We start from the raw sequence: 26,394 nt of genomic DNA on the forward strand, positions 1-26,394 counted from the left end.
GCGCACATTGCTTTAACTTTTTGTGCTTTCCAAAATAAAAGAAAAAACTAAACAAAAGCACAGAGAAGTGAACACAAGAAGACAAAAAAAAAGAAAAATGCATATAAAATATTCTTCACTTCACATTGGATGGTACATTCATACAACTCATATCCTCCCATAAGGTTGTTTGATTGACTCCCAGGTCCCTTGGTGACATTATTGGTATATTTAAAGAATTACTATAAGACCATTGTGGTAGCTTACATCATTGATATTAAAAAATACAAGACCTATAGTATAGGTCCTTTAAATTCTTTACCGAGATCAGTTTGGGATGTCTATTTATTTGGTAGATAAATATGCAATTACCCAAACAATAGGTTTAGGGTCCAGTCACGACACCACTCAACCCACTGCGCCACCTGGGGGTCAGCTCCTCAAAACCCTCCAAGTCCTATGTTCACTACTACAAAATAAATTAACACAATTAGCAAAAATCAACCATTACAATACAATATCACATGGATAATAAATGCCTCGAAACTAAACGAAAACAGATTAAACACGAGGACGCTGTCGTCTGTACAGTGATGTGAAGAACGTGGAGGGATTTCTCAGACTGTTCTAGCAGTTCTATTATTTGCTTTTACCCACTTAGTCATTATACCCACATTACTGATGATTATTTATCAGAAATCTCTTTGTGTAAATGTTTTTGTATTGTCAATCCTACAATATGGTCGCAATATCTATAGACTTATTTGGTCACAAACATCTTGATATTTGATTTTCTCCATATCGCCCGGACCTACTTTACAGATAACCTGCAGAGAAAAACCTCCTGTTGGGGTTTAAACTGTCCCTCAGTTCAGCCTGCCTCCATGCCTTCTGTCAGACAGTGGAACCGAATGAATCTGCATCAGTACAGTTATTTCACACTGTGACACTGTTGTTGACTGAACCATCTGCCACTTCTTCCAGCGACACTCGAGTCTGTTTAAAGCTCATTTGTGGGAACAGGAGCACTGGGACAGCTGTTATCATCCGCCATCTTCCTGTGTTCAAATGCACACGATAAAAGGCTCAAACTAATGCCTGATAGTCAGTTTCCATGTATCAGAGGTCCAAATACACATTTTTTCTAAAGATCCAGGTTTGGTGGTTTGGTGAGGTTTGTACTTTAATTAAGGGATTTAATCTTCTTTCGACACTTTGGAGTAAGAAGATTTGGTGAGAGCCACATGTATTGACAGTTCTTGTCTTTCCAGACTCCGGTTATAGGACTATCTCACCGCTAGATGTCAGTGTTGTCAAGGAAATAACGGCTGACTGGGAACCTCTTCTGGTCTCAAAACTATTTAACGATGGTTCCTGACAGATGTTGGCCACGGGTGAATGAAAAGAATAATTTATTTTATTATAAAGTCATTTCATGTGATCCTTAGATGGACCTTTGGTGGTCTGATCCCACTTATCACAAAGAAAGCTAAAGTTTTCCCCAACTCTTACTTTTTAAGCTACTTTTTTTCAGGCTACTTTCGAGCCAAAGTGACGTTAAATATCAAATTAAAAAGCAGGAATTATCCTTCAATCAGTGTCTAATTTTGGTATAATCCTCATCTGAGGCATGAGGGCTTTCCTTAAAGCGCTATGACTATTTAAAACTCTTCTGTGTTTGTGTGAGCTGCTTTTTCCCTCCGACTCCTCGTTCTCAACAGTGAAGGCACTAGATCGAAGACTAAACTTTTATCTGGCTACAGTTCTGTGTGGCATCAGGAGAAATCTTTACCATAAAATCAAACTAGATTAACAGACGTTGATGGGTTTGTACTTTGATGAAAATGTACAACAGCAATAACAGTTTGTATCAACACAGTCACACGCTCCCCCGTGCGTGGAGAACAAAGGGAACCAACTTCAACGACAGAATGGTAAAGCTGTTTTGAATCAGTATGGCTTCTTGTGTGTGAGTGTTTGCGTGTGTGAAGGTGAAATATTACAGCAAAGTCGAGTGTCTGCGTCTCCTCATAGAGGAGAGAAGATCTTACAGGCTGCCCTACGCTGGAGCTGGAGGACGGAGACAAGAAGAAGCAGCGATACAACAGAAAAAGAGAGTTCGACCAATACACAGGTTTTCTGAGGAATATGATCAATCAGTATCCTCTTAAGACTTTTAGGGTCTAAAAATTCAGTTTTTCATGCGTACAAATGTTGAAATTTAAGGATATTAACATTTTCAGTAGTCAAGAATATCAAGAATCCAAAAGAAGGAAACGAGATTTCATTTCTTCATTTCAAGAGATCTTAATCTTGATTATTCTTAATAGTTTGAGAAGAAAACAGGTATATTAATATATATATATATATATATATATATATATATATATATATATATATATATATATAAATAAAAAAAAACTTAACTCAAGGTCCACCTACTGGCTTTTTTCTCGAGCATTCATCTCCATGACAGCTGCATAAAAGTGGACCTTCAGGTAAGATTTCTCTTTCCTTTTTTTGGTCTGACAATGTTATTGACGGTCAACCCTGTGATCATTGACGAGTTTCTTTTTCCGGTTAGCGACAAGTAAAATCCTGCAAACGTGTCATTTTTGTGAGAAAAAAAAATATGGATTCATATTTGTGAAATTATCACAAATATTTGCCATCAGTTGAAAAAACAACAACTTTGTATCGGTCATATCGGTTCAAATGTGAGAAAGAGAAATAAATCCAGGATCCCAAAAGCCAGTAAAGCTACAGATGAGCTGACGGTGAGATAAGCAGGCGGGGAGGGACAGCTTTGTGTAAACGTCGTGGGGAGACAGTGAAGTTACTGGCAGGTAGAGAGAGCTGGTGTGGCTGGCCGTCCTGTGTCACACCCAACGCTCAGAAGAAGGAAGAAGCAGTCAGGGGTTCAGGTAATGGGGGGTGGGGGAAGCAAAGATCTAAGTGGGCTTATAAAAAGAGGCTCGGGTTGTGCTGCGTCTTTCTTTTTACTCCCACAGAGACAACCACATGTTTTATATAAAAGCTAATCTTGAAGACGGTAGCAGTAGGGTGGTGGCGGTGGCACCTGCGTTGGCGCAGGGAAACCAGTTCCTATATTCAGATATTGAAGCGGTAGCAGAAGGAAAACACGGAAGTGAACAGAGTGTCCTTTAGCTCACTAAGTCAGCCTTGTATTCCTCAGACGAGAGCTGCAGTCTTTCTGGGTTTTGGTGCCCAAAGCTCAGTTCCAAAATATCCACATTAGGGAGACGACCGGTTAAAGTCTGCCAGTGTACTCCTTCACACACACACACACACACACACACACACACACACACACACACACACACACACACACACACACACGAAAAAGCTGTAGCTACTAACAACAAAATCACTGATGACTAGTGTGATAATTGCTCAGACTGTCCCTCTGAATGAGATAAAAATGAACCGGAGATGAAATAAACTGCCGCCAAATGTAATGACATCTTTAGAGAGTACCGCTTTTTATAATGCAAGAACATAAAAAAAAAAAGAAGCACCTGTCTGATGATATCACTGCATTCTTTTTTGAGTTATTACGTTATCCGGCAGTAAATATGTTGGTTGTGGTCGGCGCCGACAAAAAGAAGAAAAAAAAAGAAAAACTGGATTCTACAGTTAAGAATTCAGTGCCAAAAGGCCTGCATTCTGTTTTTGATCCCATTACAAAAAAAAAATCCCAATCAAGAGGAATCTGTAACTATTGGGGACTCCAAATGGCCAAATTGATTTCAGACAGACAGCTGGAGGCTCAGGTGTACAGGATCAGAGGTTCTCGCACTTGATTTGGGTGTCAGCGAAGGAAGGCTCCACTACTCCACTTCGTTGGGGATGTCCGTTTTGTCCTTCAGGATGACGGGCAGAGGGTGAGCCTCGGTGTTAAAGACCCAGTGGTCGAACGGTAGGTGGTCGTCGTCGGAGAAGAGCAGGTAGAGATACCTGAAGGAGGCAGAGAGGGAAAGAGGTTATTTAACACACTCTACAGTGGTGGTGTATCAGCAGGATCACAGCTGTGGCCATCATGAGTTAAAATTTACTTTTATAGATACAAATATAAGCCCAGATATTGTGATCAGGGGCACATTTTTCCACCTCACACAGCCCTTTGGCATATGAACCAAAAAAGCAGGTGCACTTGGAGACGCACACAACCTACTGATTTGCGCTGGTTGTTGATGCCATTAAAATAGCCCCTACGACCACAAAAATACCTTTGGGAACAAAACAGGGAAAAAAAAACAAAGTCTGACATTTTTGGAAAGAAAATGAAACAATATTAGAAAGAAAAACTAAGCAAACATGTCTCAAGTCTCTGAATTGTGTATAAAAACACTCCATGAACTGGAAAAATCAGGGTTTGTGCAGGTTTCACCACGTCAAATTTAAGACTTTTAAGACCTTTTTAAGACCAGTATGAATGAAATTTAAGACCTATATCACGACATCAAAAACAAAGTCAGATGTCAGAGACCGGAAACATCGTCTGAAACAATTCCCCGATTTATAGGACTGGTGTCTAGATTGGCTGCAATAGAAGTTGCATGTTGGTCCCATTTGTAGTCATAATACAGGGGATTATATTTGGACTAGCGACAGAAAGAACTACAACACCACAGAATTAAAACACAAACATTCTAACGCTGCGGGAACATTTAAATGAGCATTAGAGCTTACATGGACTTGGAAAATTAAGACCTGTTAATATTTAAAAAACCTAAAACACAATACTTTTGCGAATTTAAGACTTTATAAGTTCTAAAATTTTGTATTTTGAAATGTAAGACTTTTTTAAGACCCCGCGGAAACCCTGAAAATACAGTATTAAAAATACAGTTTTTTAAAAATAGTGTTACAAATGATGACAATTCATGCTTTTATTAGTCCAAGGTTGGATTACTGTAACGCTCTTTATGTTGGTCTGAATCAAACCATCTCACAACTTCTCTTGTGCAAAATGCTGCCGCTGGCTATTTAACAAATACATCTACACGTGCACACATCACTCCCGTTCTCTACACCCTACATTAGGGGCTTTCCGACCGGAGGGATTTTTACAGTTCTTAGAACTAAACGTTCCTAGAACACTTTTTTCGTCGTGTTCTGACAGGAAAAATTTGGGGATTTTTAAGTTCCTCTGGCCACAGTAGCGTACTTTTTTAGCTCCTACTTCAGAGCAGGGTCTTTTCCCTTTTCCCTTTTCCTAGGTGTACTTGATTGGTCGAACTTATAAGTCACGCCCACTGCCAACTCGGAACTTGCAGACAGAGCAACAACGGGACATTTTTAACAATTTTCACCATCTTATTCATCACTAATTTCACTTCTGACAACGTTTTAGACGAGAAATTAACTGTTTAGATTTTGAATATAGGCAGTCTTGCGAAAATTTATGCCAAATTGACAATTTGCTTCGCCGTTGAGAAGCTCCATGAAGTGAGGCGACAGCCAGCAGGCGCCTGCCCCGGCCGCTAGCTCGTCGCTCGGCCAGTCATGCTCAGACACCTCGCTGTGAGCTGGAGGTCTCTCAGACCGCTGTCGTAAATAAGAGGCTTTTATTTCGCCGTTGACGGTTCGTTTTGTTTAAATATCACAACACATGTCCATCATAGATTGACTGAAACCTGTGGCTAACTGTCTTCCTCGAGCAACCCACAAGCGTGTCCCAGCGGCTCGCAATACACACACACACACACACACACACACACACACACACACACACACACACACACACACACACACACACACACACACACACACACAGCGCAGGCAGAGGCGGAGTCTGTCCTGAGTATAATAAAGCCCCGTCCGTGCTGAGAAAAACATTATGTGAATTACTACTGAGGCACAACAGGAAACATTCCGCGCCTCCTCCAGCTGCTGCGTTGTTGTTGCTAAGTGGTGCTAAGGTCTAGTGACGATGCTATAAAGACCGTTGCCGTGCTTGCGTCACTCCCTTACCCCTCCTACCAGTCCCTATGGCCACTTGGCCAGTGGGAATGCAAACGGAAAAAAAGATTTTGGGGGAGAATAGTTCTTAGAACTGCTTAGAAGTGTACTTTTCCTCTAAAAAGTACAAGTACTATCTGGTCGGAAAGCACCTATTGGCTCCCTGTGCGTTTTAGAATCGATTTTAAGATCGTATTGTTTGTTTTCAAGGCCTTAAATAGCCTGGCCACGGAGTATTTGTCCGAGATTTTAATGCTGCGTGAGCACAACCGGTCATTGCGGTCTTCAAATCAGCTGGTTAGAAGTCCCAAGGTCAAGGTATAAACGGGGGGGTGATCAGGCTTTTGCAGCTGTTGCCCTGAGACTCTGGAACAAGTTACCCCCTGATATTCACACTATTACAGATGTAGCTCTTTTTAGGTGCAAACTCAAAACCCATTTGTTTAGAATGGCTTTTAATACATAGTAGTGGTGGGACAATTTCACTCTCCTCCTCCTGTTTCTATGTAACCTTTTCTGATTTTACTGTTTTCTAGGTTTCATTCCTTTTGATGTATGATATGTTGTTTTATTCTTGTTTCTGATGTGGGAAACTTGATTGATTGATGAGGTATCTAAAGGTTCCCCAGCAAATAAGATCTAGTTTACAGGTTTTATAGTTTGTAAATGGACCTTGAGTTAAGATGTTTTTGTAATTCTATAGCTGAATTTGATATAAATGATTTGATATAAATGATCCAAAATAAAGGTCTAATAATACATCTGCTGCAGGTTCTTGCTGAACATCTGCTTCCACGCAGTACAGACAGAAAATCATGTTTTATTTATACAAAAATGGCGAAGATGTCTTGTTTTGGGATATTTGGAGTTGTTATTTTATGTTCAGCTTTTGCAATATTTATCGGCAGTCCTGCCAAAAGAAATAGGAAACAGATGTGAAACTGAGAGGGAAAGATGGGTGCGGCTCCGGCTCAGACCAGTTTATGAAACTTGAAGTGATGAAATTTTGCGGTCCAATGTCGTCAGACCTTATAAAAGTACTCCAAAATAACATTACACTCAAAGGAGGGGGTATGAAAGTCAAGTAAATTAAGTGAGTTTTTGGACGGTTTGTTGCGACCAGTGCGATCAACTTCAGATTTCATCATGACGATAATAATAAATAATAATGATAATAAAAAGAAAGCAAATGATTTGTTCAAGGGGAATTTGTGGAGAAAATTCAGACTGAAGACGAGGGACGAGCTGTGTGTTAACTCTCGAAAATTATGACTCAGCAGAGAAGGTGCTTGACGACGAAGCTCTCAACCTCCACAACAAGTCGCCGTCCTCCTCTTTCGCCAACAATTCACAAAAAAAGCAGTGAGTGATAGGAGGCAGACAGCAGTGTGAAGTATGGCCGTGTCCTTTGGCAGCCGAAGGAAGATGGATACTGGAAGTGGCTCTGCCCCATGCCAAGATCCCCGAGTAACATTAGGAGGATTAGACTCATGGCTTTGCTGCTAAATGGGATTGATATTTTTTAAGGTCTGTCTCTGATATCGCGGATGTGAATGATGAGGCCATCATTGCGTTGCTGTCCAGGCTGGTGGTCAATCACTGTCAGATTTTTCCTCTCGTTGTCCGTTTGCAGCGAATGACTTTTTTTTTTTTTTTTTTTTTTTACTGCTTTTCCTGGAAAACATTTTATCATGCCAATAAAGATATTCACAGCTCATTCTGACTTTTTAATGTTCAGGAGGATTTTTGTGACACTGTTCAGTTAAAAACACTGTTATCTGTGTGTCACCACCTGGTGGACCTGGGGAAGGAATCCAGACATTTTACTCTGTGTGTTTGTGTGTATGTGTGTGTGTTTGTGTGTGTTTTTGTGGTGTAATCAAGAGTAGAGGTGACGCTTGTTAAAATTTACTGCCTATAAAAAAAGCTGGATTGGATGGCATCTGGCCACCATCAGGCTCTGATAGGCTAACCTTGACTTCCTGTCAACAGCTGTCCGGTGTGGGAAAGAAGAAGAGGAGAGGAGGGGGTGAACGGGGGGGGATTTTGATGGAAGTAAAAGAAACAGAGAGGAGGATACATTTGGAGGAAGAGTTTAAACGCTTTGCTGTTGTATCACAAATGATTGAATACATTCTGTGCGTTTCCATTTCTGTGCTTGTACTTAGAGAGCAACAAAAAGCCTTGTTTTGTTCAATTCATTGTACGTGTTCACACTAACTTGGCCATTAAAGCTGATTCTGATCCGCAGTATAAGAAGTAGAGATGACCAACTTAATTTATACTAACATGTCATTGAACGCCACTTCTGACATGCAGCCAGCTTGTGTGAAAAGAGGTAACAGGGTGGTGAACGTTAGTTGACCCCCCCCCCCAAAAAAAAGCAACACTGTTGCATGCAGATCATAGTTGATTAATTCATTGGTCTACAGCAACTACTCAAAATACTTTCTGGTTTCCTTCGGCTTCTATAATATTGAGTTGAATATATTGTTGGTTTTGGACTTTTGGTCGGAGAAAACAAGACGTTTGAAGGCGTCAGTTTCTACTCAAGTAAACTGAGATGAACATAAATATGAACATGAATATTTTCTGTGTCCACCCCGTGATTCGAGTCTGCTCCAACATTAAAGGGGTGGTTCCTTGGCCCATGCTACATATTTCCACCACGTTTCATGGAAATCTGGCCAGCAGTTTTTCCGTAATCCTGCTACAGACAAACCTTGGTAGAGGTAATGAATGAACACATGAATATTTAAAGAAAAAATACTGCAAAACGTGTACTCGATATTTTACTGGAACTAAAAAAAAAAAAAAAAAACTAAAATCGTCTACTTGATGGTATTAAAAGAAGGATCTTCTGTGTCTCCTCCATAAACACAAACATACACCTTATGAAGCACATGTACTACACACACATTTACACATTTTTCTGACTGTCTTCCTGAACACAGTTGGAGAGCCATCTGAGAGGGAAAGCCCTATTAGCCACCAGACATCACACTGTGGCTGACAACACATTTAAAGAGCCATTTAGCCCCACACACACACACACACACACACACACACACACACACACACACACACACACACACACACACACAGGCAGTTAAGTAAGAATCAGATGCCTATTAAGAGGAAGTGGGAAGTAGTTGCTGCCTGTGGTGAATTGGGACACGTGGTGTTTTTCACAGTTTATGCTACTATTTTTTTTTTTTTTTTGCTATTTAAGACCCATCCAGGCATGAGTCTCGATACACATGTGATCCATGGGGTTTGCTGAAACGTGAGTGATAACTGGTCTGTAAATATGAGCCGCATTAAAAGTGCTTTACTCCTATAACATTTGTGTCTATTAGTATATAATATTATTAGTATAGGTGAAATCATTCCAGTTTAGTCAAAAACGTATACCTATAAAATCTGTTCAAACAGTCTTAAAGCTACAGTATGTGATTTAATGTGTCTGGATAGCATTTTAACAATGATACCTCCAAAGATGCACTCTGAAGCGGGGGTCAAAGGTTTTTTTGTGTCGTATAACATTGTAAAAAGGATGACATTGAGGTGACAATCACTGTGAAAAATCACATTTTGTTTTACCATTGAATGTAAAGATACACTGTGCATCCTCAAGGACTAACGATCATGTTTTTTTGGGGTGTTTTGTTAACGTCGGTCTACAGCCTGCATCTAATCTTTTATTGCTGTATTTAAATGTCTTGTCGTTACAAACTGCTATCCCCTACAGCTGATAGAAAAGTGTATCTTGTCACTCCTGTGCTCGTGTTGTGCTTGTGAATCCCTGTTTATCATGTAGTGGTCGAACACGTAAATATTGCTCTAAAAATCCACCAGAGGTGAATAACTCCACACGTTTAATAGCAGTATAAATATGCTCAACCCTGCTTTTGGTTTACAACCCCTTAAAATGAAGCAATGTCGGGGAGTCCTCATGGTCTAGAGTTTAGGCACCATGTTATTGCAACATCCAACCAGTGTCCAACCAGGGACTTTTGTCATATATCATCCCCATTGCTTTCTCTCTCTGTCTCTGTCTTTCAGATCTCCACTCAATGTTAGCTAATAAAGAAATACAAATGCTTTGTTTGTGTGACGTCTCTGTCAGTTTGGGAATGCAGGGGCCTTGTCTCTCCATAAAGTGCAATGACAGCACATTCATAAGAGGACAGAAGTGGAGGAGTGTGCGTATAAAGATGCTCAGTTTGTGAGTCTTACTTGAGTGTCTCGGCCAAGTAGAAGCTTTGCTGTACGTCGTCGTGGTTAGGAGTTGAAGCGTAGACATCTCTAACGCCGCTGTAGCCTCCTTCTACTTTACAGTGCTGCTCCAAGGCCTGAATGAGGGACAGTGATAGAGACGCACAACAGAAAGAGAGAATGACAACGTCAACCAAGCTCTTTATGTGCTTAAAATATCACTAAACCCCATGGCGGATATTTGCTAAATATAAAAAGTTAAATAAATTCACCTCCTGTAAGCCTCCTCCTTCCTTCCTGATTTGTGTTGTTTTTGTGAAAAACCTGCTTTTAAAGTGCAGGTTTTTCACATGCTCAAAGTTGAAGTGAAGTGCCTTACTTACTTTACTTCACTGAAACAAAACCTCTAAATTTCATGTGCAGTATGAGAACGTGTTCGTCCAAATTGCTCTTTCTAAATACAAAGAGTGACAAAAAGCAATTCAATGAACAATTGTTGTACCTGAACAGCCTCCCAGCCCCACTCCCTGTATTTGGGGTCGTGGGTGAACCTCCACATGTACAAGTAGGTCTCTATGACCTCGGGACGGAGGATGAAGTATTTCTCGTTCTGGCGTGTGGCGATGGCCTCGACCCCGCCGTCAAAACGGAACGCTTCTGGTCCCAGCTTCAAAGCTGCGGAGGAGAAAAAATATTGTAGATACAAAGCAGCATACAGTCTGATTTTATCTCAATTCCATATAACACTTGCTTAAGTGTGTGGAAAACAAAACGTAATGTATTTTTATGTAATGTAATTATGTAAGTGTGTAATTATCTGAAATGTATAGCAACATAGCCTTTAAGAATACTGACTGGTTTTCTTCCTTTATTGTTTATATTTATATTGAACAATATGTTTAAATAATGTTGCATACATGTTAGGTCAATGTTTACCAAAACATAGCAACTTATATGACTTGAGAAAAAATATAATTATTTGATTCAAGATGAAAAATAAAAACCAAACAATGTGACCATTATAAGGTTTAGGTGCAGCACCCGAGCAGTTTTGGGCAGCAGCTAAGCCAAATGAATGTCACTAAAAGACTTCTCTCAGATCTAAGCAAGATCTTTAGCAAGTTCCTTTTGAGAGTTGTTTGTTTGTCTTCATCTGTGGTATGCGTGGTCTGTCTGTCTATTCTATTGTGTCTCTCAATTTCCCCCCCCCCCAGCAATCTGTTTGGGAGTGTGCCTGGCCTGGGTTTTCCACACACCTGGCTCTGATCCCATCACCACACCTGAACTACATCCGCTCATCGGGAGCAGTACTTAAGAGACAGCCAGACATCCAGTTCCTGCCGGATCGTTATGAAGTACTGCGTAGATTCAAACAGCTACAGTATAGCGTTTGTTACTAGCCCGCTACTACCAGCTTAGTTTTTTGTTTCTCGCCAGTGTTTTTGCCTGCAACTGACTTCGATCTCTCTGTCTCAAGAAAGATCAGTCCCGGGGCCTGTTGCACAAAAGTAGAATGAAGAAATCCAGGATAAGTGGAAAAAGCGCAGCTTGACTTAGTGTGGTCCGCTCATCGCGGCTTAATCGGTTGGACGTTTGCCGAGCCAGGATGAGAAGGTGAAGCTACGTCAAGCCAGGTGTAGATAGCTGGGATAAGTGCACGTTCACGGTTTTCTAAAATAGACCACCGTATCGATCACAGATTTACTGATGTAGAAATGGAGAAGATGCGTGCGGCACATCTTTAACCTGCTGAGCAGCAGCTTTTAATGGAAAATTACGAGGAGGTGAAACATAATATGCAAAAAGGGAAATACAATGCGTAAGGATTTAAAAAGATCTACTTACTAGTCACTCCACATTTTTACAAAGTTGTACACTCTGTTTTAATTGCTTTTAATATGCTTTTGTGTTGGTTGTATTGCTGTACCTGTTTTTATGTGCTAAATGTGCTGGTTTTACTGTAAAGTGTCTTTGAGTAGCCTGTAAAGCACTATATAAATAAAATGTTTTATTATTTAGCCTACTTTGCCTTAAAAGTGAGTTCAGTTACCCTGAGGACTAGGCTTAATTTCAAACCCGTATTCACAATGCGAGAATGTTTTACAACCATATGCACCAATCTCTATAAGCTATGTCTAATTCTAAATATCTTTCTACAATAAAAGTTCATACAGAACAAACATGACTGGAGAAAAAACTAGAAAAAGAAGTAAGTGACTTCAAAACACACTGTAAGCATAGCTGTAAAACAATATAGCCTATTATTCAGGGTTTTTTCTCCCTCCCAAGCTCCAAGATGCGTGACAGCACCAAAATAAAAAGATTAAGAAGCTTTGTCGCATTCCAACACATTCCCACTCCCATCTCGTAAAATACGGACATTTGGACAGGTGCCATTGTCGTCGTTATTGACAAAAAAAAAAGTCTCCTTTAGAGTCCGCTGCACGGTGTGGGAGGATCTCCCTGCCTCCCCCCGCCTCTCCACGTTGCACGGGGCATATTCACGGGGAGAGCAGCGGAGGAAAAGCCCCTTTCCTCCGCATTGTCCCACTTTATCTCCGGTGCATGTGCAACCATTTCTTATGTAAAGAACTGCAATAGTAGGATTTACATCAAACTTGTGACGGCAATAGTGACAAGTAATGCATGTAATAAAAATAAAGCCGAACACATTCAGAAGACAACGGAGTAACTGTTAAACACGTTTATTTTGGATCAGAGCAGCAGCTGATTTAACACATCAGACTCCAGGATTAATCTTAGCCTGGCTGTTAGCCTGCTCTGGAGCAGGCTAGCTGCAAAGAATAAATCTCCATGGTTACTTGGCTGGGTTTAATTCAACCTGCTTTTGTGCAACCAAATCAAAGCTAAATTCATCCAGGATAACTGGAATATCCCGGCTTAATCCCTTATCCTGGTTTTGTGCAACAGGCCCCTGGAGACCCCGTCGCCTAACGTTTGGATCAAAACCCACTCTCTAGTCCGCCAACCAGCTTCTCTCTGTGCCAGGAACCCACCTGGACGCTTCCCCCCCTCCCTCACCTGCTTACTCAATCTGTTGCACATTTCTTGTCTGTGAATCAATTGCTTAACTCACTCTCTCGGTCCGATCTGCTTTTGGGTTTAACTACAGAAAACCTGACACAAACGTAAAACCAGAGTGACCAATGCAATGGAAAACATGAACTATTGTAGAGTTTATCGTCTTCTGTGTGTGCATACTTACTGGTCCTGGCGTAAGACTCGTGGCAGGTCCGGGCGATCTCGGCGGCCTGCTCCATCTGGTGTCCCGTCTTTTCGCTTGGCGCTCCATCAGCACCCAGAGCGATCATACCGCCTGCAAAACAGGTCAGGTGACCCATCTTATGCTCCAGCAGACCCCCCTTCCACTCCGCTATGTAGGTCAGCCCGCCGCTCGACTTCCTTATCAGGTTGGTTTCTATTGCCTGAAAGACAAAGAGTGAGAACGTTTTTTATTTATTTTTTATTAGGGGTGAGTTGTTCCTTACTCCTAAATCCCATAACCTGTAGTCATCCTCATCACCAGCTAAATCTAAGAGTGTTAGTCTCCCAGACCTTCCTTCACAGCGCTGCGGAGGAGGGTCTGGCTAGTCCACACAGCATTCCGGGATGGGAGAAAAACGTGCTCTGGTTTACTGGCATGTCTTTAAACCAATCACAATCGTCTTGGTCGGCGCTAAACGCTGGACGGAGATGAATCTGGATCGATGTGTTGCACTCAAAATGAGAGATGTATGATTTGGTGTACTGACCCTTTAACACAGCCGAGGTTGTAAAGAACAGGCGCAGGTTATCATATCATTTATCATATCACTGCTGTGACTCAGATAATCACCCTGTTGCTGATCTCTCTTCCCAGGACTCTTCTTGGTAAATAAATCAAGAATGCATATAAGCCTTGAAGATCAGGAGGGATTATGGGTAAGTATCCCTGCATGGTTAATTCTGCATTTTAGTCGCCATGTAATATATTTGCTCCTCAGGGTGTTACATAAAAACAATTGTCGCTTGGCACCACATCTTAAGTAAGACAATTTGTTTAAACAGAGAAAAGCTGTGTGTGTGTGTGTGTGTGTGTGTGTGAGTGAGTGAGAATCTATTCACTTTAGGATTCTGTAGATTCATCTGCTCCCTGTCTTTGTCTTCTTATACAAAAAAGTGCTTTCTCTGTATGTGCCATCACCTTCCAATCTGCTCAAACTCACTATGTGGCTCTTCAGGATTAACATTAACATTTTGGCATAGCAGCGTTTGAAGTGAAAGATAGTAAACAATGACAAGATTGCCACTTTAAGCAAAAATAAAAGTCTACATCAGTCAAACAGAACCTAATTTAGTCAAACACCAATTCCAATCTCAAAATAGCCATGGTAACATGGTCATCATTTACATGATTGCTTCTATTATCTCATGATGAGCAACAGCTTCAAGGTTATTTGGGCGACTAAAATCCTTTAATATCCACCCTGCAGGGAGAAATAAACAGCAAGACCACTTTTTAATCTCTAAAGCTGACCTCATGTCTGTGGTCTGCTATTATCAAGCACACATTTATCATCCACGCAGATCCCTATCTGTAAATAACATGTTCAAACCCGGATTTCCAATTGGAAGTCACCGCCAGTACATTATAATACATTCATAGTGTTCTAGTGCTGATCCATATAGTGTTTACGTTTTCACATATTGATATGTTGATGTCGAAATTGAAATAAAGTGCAATGTTGCATGACTTTCAGCCATGCGACAGACCGCAGTTTTCAGTGGTAGTAGTGTAACAGATTGGAAATTACAGCCCTCAGAGATCAGTGCTATAACACGATGTGACGGCCGGGACAGAAAAAGTGCTTAACACCATTCACAGATGGCGCGTTTAGGGAGCTGTGACAAATGATGATTTTGATTTCAGCTGTATGATTACAGCTGTCAGGAGAAAAACCCAGAAACAGAAAATGTGTTTCTAAAATTCGAAGTCAATCCATGCTAAAGAAAAATGGGCTTACACATTTATATATTTTCTTTATCACTATATTAAGAGTTAAATGTACAATATGTAATTTTCTGCTGCTAGGGGTCTCTCAATCAAAACCATGGGTGGTAAACACGGACAGGTGTGGGTGGGGATGGCTGGGGGAATCTCCGGGGCTGCCAGGATGTCCGATTGCCAATGTAGTGCAGCAGCAGATCGCCCAGCTGCCAGGAATTGTCTTCCCCCTCACTTTTTTGTAATCTTAACTAGTCGTTTTGGTGCCTAAAGGCTCTGACACACCAACCCGACGGGTTCTGATTGATCAGTTGGCTCTTGCCTCTCAAAAAAGTGCCCTGGAACACACCGAAGCGACGCTGACTTGAGCGTACGTTCTGTGCGTGCGTGAGACGTAATACGTCTCCATAACAGCACGCGGCGCTAATCTGTATTGTCGCCCAAAAAATGAAAACCGGAAATGACGGAACATCTCTCTAGACCTAGTAAACAGAAAGCGCGCTGTCGTCATTGTTTTCATCAGAGAGTGTTGATAGTAGTCAAGAAGGATCGTTGTTGTCATTACTCGCTGAACGGAAGAAAATACGATGGCTAGTTATAAGAAGATACTGGCGTTGGCAGCTCTCAGGCTGCTTCTTGTGGAAGAAGAACTGATTTGCTAGTCAAGGGCTAGCACTCCACCAATCAGATTGGTCATTGAGTCTGACTGCCCACTGGCCGATTCAAGTAAAATCGGCCAAAATGGATGCCAAAGGCTTCTCCGACTGACGACGGCACAGAACACACTGAACAGACTTAAGTCACTGACCTCGCCAGACTGTCCGATGGCCGATAATCGGGTTGGTGTGTCAGAGCCTTAACCCACCTTTACCGTCTGGTAAATTTAACTGTAAAGACAGCTAAATGCGATAGGGGGAGAAATTCGGCAGGGAGGAAATTTTGGGCACGAACACCGGTAACGTTAACGGAGACGCAACGTTACGGATGGCCGCTGTTCTGACTCATGTGCCTGGGTTTGGTATGGTGTTTCCCAACGGTTCATTAAACTTCCGTTAGCGTCATTAGCATCCGGCACTGGAGTTAAGTGCTGGCTGCGTTTGGATTGCTGTAATGATAGTGGCTGGCTGCTAGCTAGCTGGGAGCTAACATAAACTATATGTCCCGGGGCTGTTGTCAGCTCTCATACCGACTGAAGTCTCTTAGCGTCGCGGGAGTGAGGCAAACAGACCGGGGGTTGCTAGCTGGCTAAATTAGCATTAGATTAGTCGTCTACCTATAGAGCTAATATTACTGGTGAACGTATTCGTGGGTTAGCCCAGTGCTGTTAGCCGTGGTCAAAACAATCATACTAAAAATAACTTTGAGCGTGTTGAACTATGTTGTAACCTTATACACCAAGTATTAGCATTAGCTACTTGTCAACCAGCACATTGTAGTAACGTTAAGCTGGATTGATCAGTATTGAAATCAATAAATAATGTCTCTGCTGTATCACTGTGTTGCAAAGTGCCATGTAATTAATGACAAAATGATGCCATGTGGCAGAAAATTACGGCAGTATTACGGTTATAATTCTTTCTGTGACATTGTATGATTTACAATTACTCTCGAACGTATCATCTGGGTGCCAGTGTTTTGACGGAAGTTAGAGGAACCAGAGGGGTCAAAGGTTATATGACATCACTGACAGGCGACTAAATGAAAGGTCACGTGTCAGAAATAAAGTTACAGATTTCTCTGGGTTTGAAAACTGTTGGAAACATTTTGGATAGTGTAAGTACACAACAAAACATGTAACATAGGTATAGTCGTTCTGTGTGTGTGTGTGTGTGTGTTACCTGCAGGGCATCATAATACATCCTCTTGCCCTCTTCGTCAGTCTTGTCAGACATCAGCCAGGCCTTGAGCAGGTACTCATAGAAACTGTCACCTAGGCCACCCACAGAAACGTGATCTGCAACACACAGATGAACAAGATTATTCTCTCTTTCTCTCTCTCTCTCTCACATCTCCTACATGTATGCTGCTTTAGATTACAACTGTTGGACCATCCATAGCTCATCCTCAGATGACACAGGGCGAGATATGTGTGTGTGTGTATGTGTGTGTAATAATAATAAAGGGAACACATCTACAATCTGTGATATACTACAGTATTATATATATGTGTGTGTGTGTGTGTGTGTGTGTGTGTGTGAAAGAACAGGTTATCGTAGGTGAGCTTCAGCCAGCCAAGCTGTACTTTTGCATTCGCCCTGCTGATCGCCAGTGAAGGCTCATCCATATGCATGTGTCATTAACAGAGTCCAGCCCTGTTTGTGGAGCGCAGAGATTAAATGTCAGCTGTGATCATCTTGAAGCGAAAAGAAAGGAGGCAGGTGGTGAAGATTGGTTTTGAGCCGATAAGAGTACCTGCCGCCCTTGCGAGTTCATTATCAAAACCAGGAGCAGGAGCACCGCGCCATCGAGAGAGATGACGCGCTTAAAATAGAGCTGTCTGATTATAGAAGTCACGAAAACCGATTATAAATTTGTGTATAAACATATTTGCTTAGATGCATACTTCGAAGCACAGAGAGGGTGGAAACTATGACTCGGCATGCCTTATCTACACATGGTAACATAACAGCTGTTCAGATTAAACATAAAAAAGCTGAAACATGAATCTGTTTTCTGTGAATGTACAGCATATAAAAAAGACACGGGAGCATTTCTGTGAGGCTGTGGTTGAGAGACATTTTTCAACAACATTAGGCTGCAAACATCCCCAGGTCATAATTTATTTAACAAATGCATTCCCATCACTATTGCATAATTTTTCTCTAGATGAAAAACCCTCTCTGACTAAAACAACAAACTTTTTTGAGTGAGGATTTGTTCTGTTAAAACTTGCTGTTTCTATTCAGCATTTCTAATTGAATGTGTCATCATTTGCATAAAATACTTGGATAAAAAGCACAGATACTGGCTCCGGTTAAGAGTGTCACTAAATGCCAACAATTATAACTGCAGATGTGCTATCAGTAGCTTTATTCAATGTTTTAGGCATCAGATAATAAAAAGTAAGCAGACCAGAGGTGCAGGTCCATATTTAACCATCACAGATACTAAAAGCCCTCCAGTCAGGGGCTGGGTATCAAAAACAATACCAGACAGGACTCTAATAAACTCTGAGGCATACCAGTGTGTATTCAAAACTCAATAATAAAACTGTATCAAAGGTATTTCTCATTTAATGTCACAACTTTCTTGTGGAAATCAAGACAAATATGCCCTGATTTTATGTAGAACAGTGACTGGCCTGAACAAACATGATAGTTTTATAAGGTGAAATGAGTATTTAAGCGTATCAAGCATGAAAGGTTATTAAGTTTCATTCATTTCAAAAGTGAAACGCTCACAAGCTTGAAGTCTCAGCAGATCATAACAACTTTAGAGACACAACTTTAGCTTTTGTGTTGATTTTCAATTTCCTTTTTCCACCTCTGCATGCCCTATTTAGTCAAACACCACCGTCTCAAAACAATAAATCACAAAGAACATGATGTATCTGTACTTTTTTGTATGCAGACACTGTTTCAAACAAAGTCAGTTTTTAATCTATTATCGGTCTAATTTGCCTAATCTCTGCAGTTCTTGGTAGGTGGCAGAAATAAAAAAACAGCAGGCTGAAGGATCATTTTTCTGATGTTCCTGATGTTGTGATTAGGCTCCTGGGGCTCCACACTTCCCATTAAAGATTTAGAAAAATTGCCACTGAAAATTGGACTTTCATTTGACCGGTGATGAGAAATATTACTCGGATGTTACTCTGGTTCTGTTGAACAGGTTGCTGTTAGCTTGCCAAAACATTTAAGGATTGGTTCGACATTTTGGGATAGATGCTTATTTGTTTATTTGCAGAGAGTTAGACAAAGACAATCAACACTCTTACATTTGTCCATTATATATGAGGCTAATGCCTTGAGATGGTCAATTTAGCTCAGCATGACGACTGGAAAGAGCACATCTAAAAGCTTACTAACTAACATGGTATATCTTGTTTGTTTAATCTATACAAAAATAATTTGTGGTTTCGAAGGGTTATGTGCCAGACCATTTCCTGGGAGCAGTGACTTCCTGAAGTCTCTGTTAGTGATGACAATGCTAATTGTCTCCTGGCTGTAGCTTCATATTTAATGTACAGACAATTAACTGGTGTCAATCTTCTTCTCTAACACTATGCAAGAAAGCGAATAAGCAAAAAGGTCGAACTGTTCCTTTAAGAACTTGATAATTTGATAGTAGCTTTGTCAAGACTTGTCACTTCCAGTTTGTTTTGAAGTCCAATTTCTGCTCTCCAGTGGTTAAAAATCGCTTAAAGCTGCTTTAAGAATGGGTTGAAAAATAGATTGCGATATGTAGCCCTTCTCCTGCCACTTGTCAGTGTCAATTTCATTATATCTACTCAGCTGGCAGTTTTCAGCGACATATGACATGCGGCATTAGGAGAGACTATACCTCAGATCTCTTCTCTATTGGTCTTTATACACAACGTTCCACTTTCGGGATTGCGCCGACCCCTTCTCTATTAGTCTATATACATGATTCTTTCACTTCCGGGATTCCGCCGGATGTCCGTTACCTTGGAACGTACACATGTTCCACCAAAACAAGTTCCTTCCCGAGGCTATTTTGCAGAGGCGCCGTTGCTCGGTCCGCCGCCCAAGATGATTGTGATTGATTTAAAAAAAATGCCAATAAACCAGAGCATGTTTTTCTCCCATCCCGGAAAGGAAGGTCTGGCAAAGCGAGGCTACTTCTCCAATAAATATCTCTCGTTCTGTAACTCCATATGTTCCTATACTTTCCTTTCCAATAGCCCCGTTCTCTCCTCTTCCTCACCTCTCCGTCATTATCATCATTATATTTTCAGCTACACTGTTTGAAGAGACTGATAATCGATTCAAAATTATAACTCGTTACCACAAGCTGTCAGAAAGGCAGCCAGTTGAACGGACACGATGTTAAAGATAGGGATTGGGAAATGACAGTGACTTGGGTAAAATGATGGGTTGCAGTAATGTAAAAAGAGTCAACAAGGTTCAGACGGAGAGAGTGATGAGAAGCAAAAAAGCGTGGACATTGACTGATAAAACAATGTAAAATAAATCAATCTTGTTTTGCACAAATTGAACAATTGTAGGGTCAATCTGTAATCAAATATGAAATCAATATCAAAAGAGAACAAAAGAAATACATGTTTATGTCCAAAATGTTGACCTCCAAAAATACTTTATTTGTACCATTTTATACAAAAGTATGCAATTCAATCTGCTTTTCAAAGGGTAAGTGAAACAGAAGGAATGATGAAAGAGAAAACTGAGTAAAATAGAATGAGAGGGATGAGACCAAAATAATCTGAATATAAATAATACAAAATGACAATCCTTATTACATGCTACTCTGAAAGAACAAATGTGACCAAGATTTTGAAATAAATAGTCCAAAGTCTAAATCATCAAAAACTGAAAGCTGCCTCGCCATAAGACCTGCAACTATTGATTACTTTCACTGCCCACTAAACTGCTGACTAGTCTCTCAATTTATCGTTCGGTGTAAAACAAATAAACATTTTTCTTCATCCATATCAAATTTCCCCAAAGCCAAAACTGATGTATTCAAATTGCAAACAGCTCAAAATCAAAAGAGATCCAATTTATTGTTAGAAGATGAAACCATTGAATTTTAGACTTAAAAAAAAAGACTCGTTATAAATCGATTATCAAAAGAGTTATTAATCAAGTGTGTATCGATCGACTAATCCAATCTTCGACTTGTCATTTGAGCTCTGCTCTGAGACCATAGAAGGTTTTTAACAAAAAGAAGTCGGTGGATCTGACAGCTCTATTAAGGAGCTCTATAAAAAGTGGAATGAGATCATTTTTCACAATAATTGGGGGCGAGTTCATCACTCTTAAACTTCTAAAATCTGTGTGGGAGCCAGTAAAGTGATTGTAATATCAGAAGGACATTTGTATTCCTGGTTTTAGATCAGTACAAATTACAGGTGTAGGATAGTTTTCTTTGAAAGAGCAGCATTAAGTGCAGTAATCCAGACAAGTGGTAATTTGCATGTGTAAGTGTCATCTCGGGTAAGAAAAAGTCCAACCTCTGTGACAAATTTCATCAATGTTTCTAATATCTGCCTCAAAGTTCAGGTTACTATTAACCCAACGATTTCAGCTTGTGATTTTCACTTTAATTACACTGTATTTAAATGTGGAATAACCATCTCTGCCTCTCTCTGTTTCATTGTTATTCTTCTGCAGGAAATCTTGAGCAAGTCTTGAATTTGTGTCTGCAAAACGTACGGGGCAGAAAGCAATCAGCCATGTTTACTCTCTCTTTTAGCCAGCCAAGGACCAAAGAGCCAGAGAAGACCAACCCATTTTTTTACAGTCAGTTAATAAGGATGGCCCCCTTTATTAAAAAGTGCTCAAAGCAGTATCCCAAATCACACTGACAACTTAAATCTGCTTTGATGTGAGCAACTGGAATATCTAGTTCCTAGAAGAAAAGCGGGAGCAGCACTGATCATGTTTTCATGCTGTGTCTAGTAGAAGCTTGTTTTAACAGGAGTTAGTAATTATATCTTAATGATAAAATCAGTTGACTTGCAAAAACTTTTCCTGCAGCATATAGAAGAAAATACAAACACAGGAGAACAAATACTAGTTGGCACAACATCTCAGGTGTTGCCATCAGTACTATGCAAGTTGCAAATGCAAGAAAAAAAGGAAGCCATTGGATGTGATAAGAGGGTTGAGGAGGACTTACGTTGGCCCCACTGGCCGCTGTTGGGGTTCAGGTAGTTGGGGTACAGCCCCTGGGGTTTGTCCAGGCGATTCAGTACTTTTCGGATGTTCATTACCTAATGATTAAAGAAATAAACCGCAAAGCTCAATTCAAACACCACAAGTGAAAATGTAGTATGTGAGAGGATTGTATGAAATGCTATAAGACAGAAGCCGTTACAAATGTGACATAATCAACATCGCTGTTTGGGAAATAAGGTAAAGGGCAGGCTTGTGCAAAATTCAATCAATTTCAGAATTGGCCTCCATTCAATTCATGAATTGAAATTTGAATTGACTCCGCCCCACAGGAAGTGGAATTGGAATGACAGGAAGTGGAATTAAATTAATGGCAATTCAGAAAGAATGTGTTGAATCTCACATACATTAAGTGTTAAGAAGGTTCCTTTGGAAATGTAATTGCTTACTGTTATAAGTTACCCATTATAAATGTACTTTGGATTACTGTATTTGGATTACTTTATCAATGCAAAGCAATTTCTTTTTAATTTGATTAGTAACTAATTGAATTACACATTTTACCTCAGTAATACAACTAAATACAATTACATTAATTTTGTAATTGAATTACATAATTTCATTACACGTAAATAGTCACTCCTCAACCCTGCATACATTTTGTTCCAAAATATAATGATCAAATTCTTGAAATAAATGACCCCCCTCAATGTTGTTTAATTAGTTTTGTTCCAATGTTATTTTCATTTCAAAGTAATCAAATAACACAAAGTCGTTGTAAATGCAGTTATCATTTATTCCGATTCAAAACTCACTGAGCAACACTGTTGCATCTAATTCTCAATAGCTCCTCAAATGTTTTATCATTGAGTCTGCACCATTCTGGTCTGAATATCTTTCCTGCAACACTAAAGAAGAAGACGCTTGAAGTAGCCTTGATGGAGCCACAGACTGGAGCACTGCAGTGCTTGCCTATGGCTCTGTGGTTTCCAGGTGTTCTTGTTGGAATTGGTTCTTCAAAATGAACTAGTACAGATGAACTTTTAGGGCTGCTATTATTTTCCATGTCGCTGTTATTACAGGTGTCAAATCTATAAATGTTTGTAATCTGAAGTTGTAAGGGACTTCTGAAACTTAAAAAGTCCAGTGTTGAACATTAAATTGTGTGGAAAAGAAGCCTTCAAACCAATGTCCACCTCAAATAGTTGGGCAACCATTTTAAATACTTGGTTAAAGTAAAGCATTCTGGGAAATGGAGTCATGTCCCATCATGTTCCACAAAATTACAATTACAATAAATCAAACTTAATTATTTGTTCTGTGACTAGAGCTTTTAACATTCATTGCTCGGGGAAAACATTTCCTGTTAATGTAATCTGTACAAGTAGTTCAAACTAATATCATGTACAGAATATGTAATGCAATCATATCTGACATATACTGTAAAGCTTCATTGTTAAAGCTTCCTTGTTAAACACTTCCCTGAAATTATGTATATGAATTTCTTTGAATTTTTATTGAATTGCAATTCTGCTTCCTTTAATTCAAATTCAAAGTGAAATTCTAGATCCTGTTTTTGACATCAATTCAAATTCAAGAATTTAATTGGAATTTATTTGAGTCATTCTCAATTCAATTCTGAATTGTGCACAAGCCTGGTAAAGGGGTGAAGAGTCTGGTTTGTACTTATTTTTGCATACAGGAAAACACCTTTGACATTACAAAAACTTCTAAAGTGCAAGAGTGCAAGTGGAAATCCTGAGCAAATGCAGCCATTAACTGTGAAAAAAAGCAATATCATCTATTCTCATGTCTGTCGGTTACCTTCTGTGCAAACTCAGGATTCCCTGAGAGTTTGCTGAGGTGCATGAACTCCAGATGCAGCGTGCCATATTCTGCCAGGATGCTGCTGCCGCCTGATGCCCAGGGCCAGTTTCTACCAATACCACTGGACAAAGATAGAAAGAGGAGACAGAGGTTTCTGTTTAGAACACAGGACTACAAAGAGACCGAAGCACAGCGCTGCATCATGTTTGACACTAGGCAGTTAAGAAGATGATCTGACATCTTTTTAGCTACAAGCACTACCACCGTAACTTATTTTTTTCACAGCTGAAAGGAGGCGATAAATCCTCAAAAAGTCAGCTCAAGCCTCTCAGTGACTCAGCAGAAATACTTTTTGTGAAGGCTACTAAAATGTTACCGCAATTTACACGTTATTTTAGAAATCCGTCTTTTGCTTTAGTGACATTTACAAACAGATTCTCAAAATGGATACCGACTACTGACACTAAAACCTATCGTCACACTCCATCTGTCATATTTATGGGTGCATTTGTTTAGTTGGTTTCACACACTTGACTTTGGCAGCACTTTATATCCTTGCTGGTGTCTCGAGGCCAGTCAATCGGAGCTTAGGGACCCCACCCTCTCCCCTGACGTTGCCTGCAGTGACGATGAAGTTGACTCGACTCTCAGGCCATATGTGAGCGTTATCAACCTCTGGCATGCTTGATAAGGACAGAAGACTTAGCAACAGAGGGTGTGTGTGTGTGTGTGTGTGTGTGTGTGTGTGTTAGATCATTAGAACCACTGACAGATCACTTCCAGACTAAGGACTGATGACTCTGGTGGCGATGCTTCAAGTAACTACTCATGAATACATATTAACAATTCACTATGCTGTGACACACACACACACACACACACACACACGGAAGTGTGCACTACAACAACTCCACATGGACATGTGGACATGAGCTGAGCTGATCCAAAAAAATAAGAAAAAAAGGAGGAGGAGGAGTGTGAATTGGGACACTCATATTGCTTCAAAGAGGTGGATGAACATACTAATTATCCCCCCTTTAACTCATCACGCTGCACAAGCCATAATTTGTTTCCCATTACACCATGGATTTAATCAAGTCAACCAGACACAGAGAGGACCACCGCAGCATCAGGCAGCGAGCAGAGATCAGGGTCAGAGAACATAATATGGTGAAGAAAAATCCCATCACTGTAGGGTAGACCTGATTAAGTTGGGAGCTGTGTGTTTGTTAGCTTTAAACTGAAGCAGACATATTCAAGTCTATGATTACCTGCACAAAAAGTTGAATGTATTGTTGAATCCCAAATATACACTGTGTTTTAGGGTTCCAGCTACAACATTAGTCCTCTCCACTTCCCCTCAGTCAACTTGTAGGCTTGATCTGTCTATCCATCTCTTTCAATCGTTTTATAAACCCTATAACGAACAATAAATCACTTCTCTTGGATAGAGTAGAGGTAAACACACACCTTTCCAACTCCCTCGCCAATCCCAATCCCCCCCAAAGCCCCGCTGTGAGACAAACTAAATCCCTGTTAAGGAGAACAAAATAAAAGACAGCAGGGAGAAGCTGCTGCGTAAACCAGACAGACACAAACCAATGAGGGGTCAGATATAAAGTAAAATACTGGCGATAGATAGATGAGGGTGTGTTTGGAATATCATTAATCTGGCCAGGGTGTCTGCATGTTTCGGAAAGATAACTAAGACTACTTGAGATCTCAAATGCCAGCTGGAACTTAATTAGAAACCGAAGAAGTTTTAAAAACCAGAGCTGTCAAACCCCAGTCTACTTGTTTGATCACAGCTATGGAAGTTGTTAAACTACTTGGGCAAAAATACAACACTTGGAATTTACGTAAAGCAATAAAATGCTGTAACTTTAAGAAATAAGATGAATAAGATGCTTTCATGAACAATAAAATGCGCCGTTGATGGATTCAAAACAGTGAGGTATTTTGTCGCAACAGTCTTACTTTGTCTGGTATGACAAGTAGCTTGAGGTGACTAATATTAGCAAAGGTTAGATAGATATCGCTGCATATCTGACATTATGAACCTGTTTCAATAGCTGCCGAGGGGCATTCATGCCTGTTTTCGGATGTAAACGTGTTGTTGCAGTCACTTCCCGTACTGGGATTGGAAACTGGCATTCATCCACTAGCACAATACGACTGTATTACTCCATATGATGGGAGTCAGCTGTTGTATTTACTACTGACGCACATGTGGCCCAGTTTCCAGAGCACTGTTAACAACTAGCACGCTCTACATCCCTTTTCTCACGAGATGTAGTGAGAGTTATTACAAGCTCTGAGCTATTAAAACACTTTTTACAGTTTGGTTTATGACCTCTCCTTGCAGTACAGACTCTACTGCAATATTATAAAAATACCGCACAGGTGTTCAAGGTTTGAGCATATATCCTTAAAGCCTCAACATTCACGACATTCATCCTAATTTTGAATTCACTATCTAGCTGATGATATCCACTTTGTTTTGTGGCCTCAGTCAGCTTCATTTTCACAGCCAGGTGTATGAAGATTCAATATCAAAAGTTGGCT

General features: G+C 40.3%; 1 protein-coding gene across 1 annotated transcript in view; it reads right to left on the reverse strand.

The window, feature by feature from the left end:
* Positions 1–1,794: 1,794 nt before the first annotated feature.
* Positions 1,795–26,394, reverse strand: part of man1a1 (mannosidase, alpha, class 1A, member 1) — a 150,053-nt gene continuing 125,453 nt past the window's right edge. The window contains exons 6-12 of the mRNA XM_078275285.1: positions 23,827–23,950; positions 22,007–22,100; positions 17,026–17,141; positions 13,409–13,628; positions 10,685–10,857; positions 10,204–10,319; positions 1,795–3,957 (exon numbers count right to left, since the gene is read on the reverse strand). Of these exons, the coding sequence (XP_078131411.1) occupies positions 3,831–3,957; positions 10,204–10,319; positions 10,685–10,857; positions 13,409–13,628; positions 17,026–17,141; positions 22,007–22,100; positions 23,827–23,950 (970 nt within the window). The 3' untranslated portion in view covers positions 1,795–3,830. The remainder of the gene's footprint in view (positions 3,958–10,203; positions 10,320–10,684; positions 10,858–13,408; positions 13,629–17,025; positions 17,142–22,006; positions 22,101–23,826; positions 23,951–26,394) is intronic.

The sequence above is a fragment of the Sander vitreus genome, chromosome 18 (genome assembly GCF_031162955.1).
Source record: "Sander vitreus isolate 19-12246 chromosome 18, sanVit1, whole genome shotgun sequence".
NCBI classification, from domain to species: domain Eukaryota; kingdom Metazoa; phylum Chordata; class Actinopteri; order Perciformes; family Percidae; genus Sander; species Sander vitreus.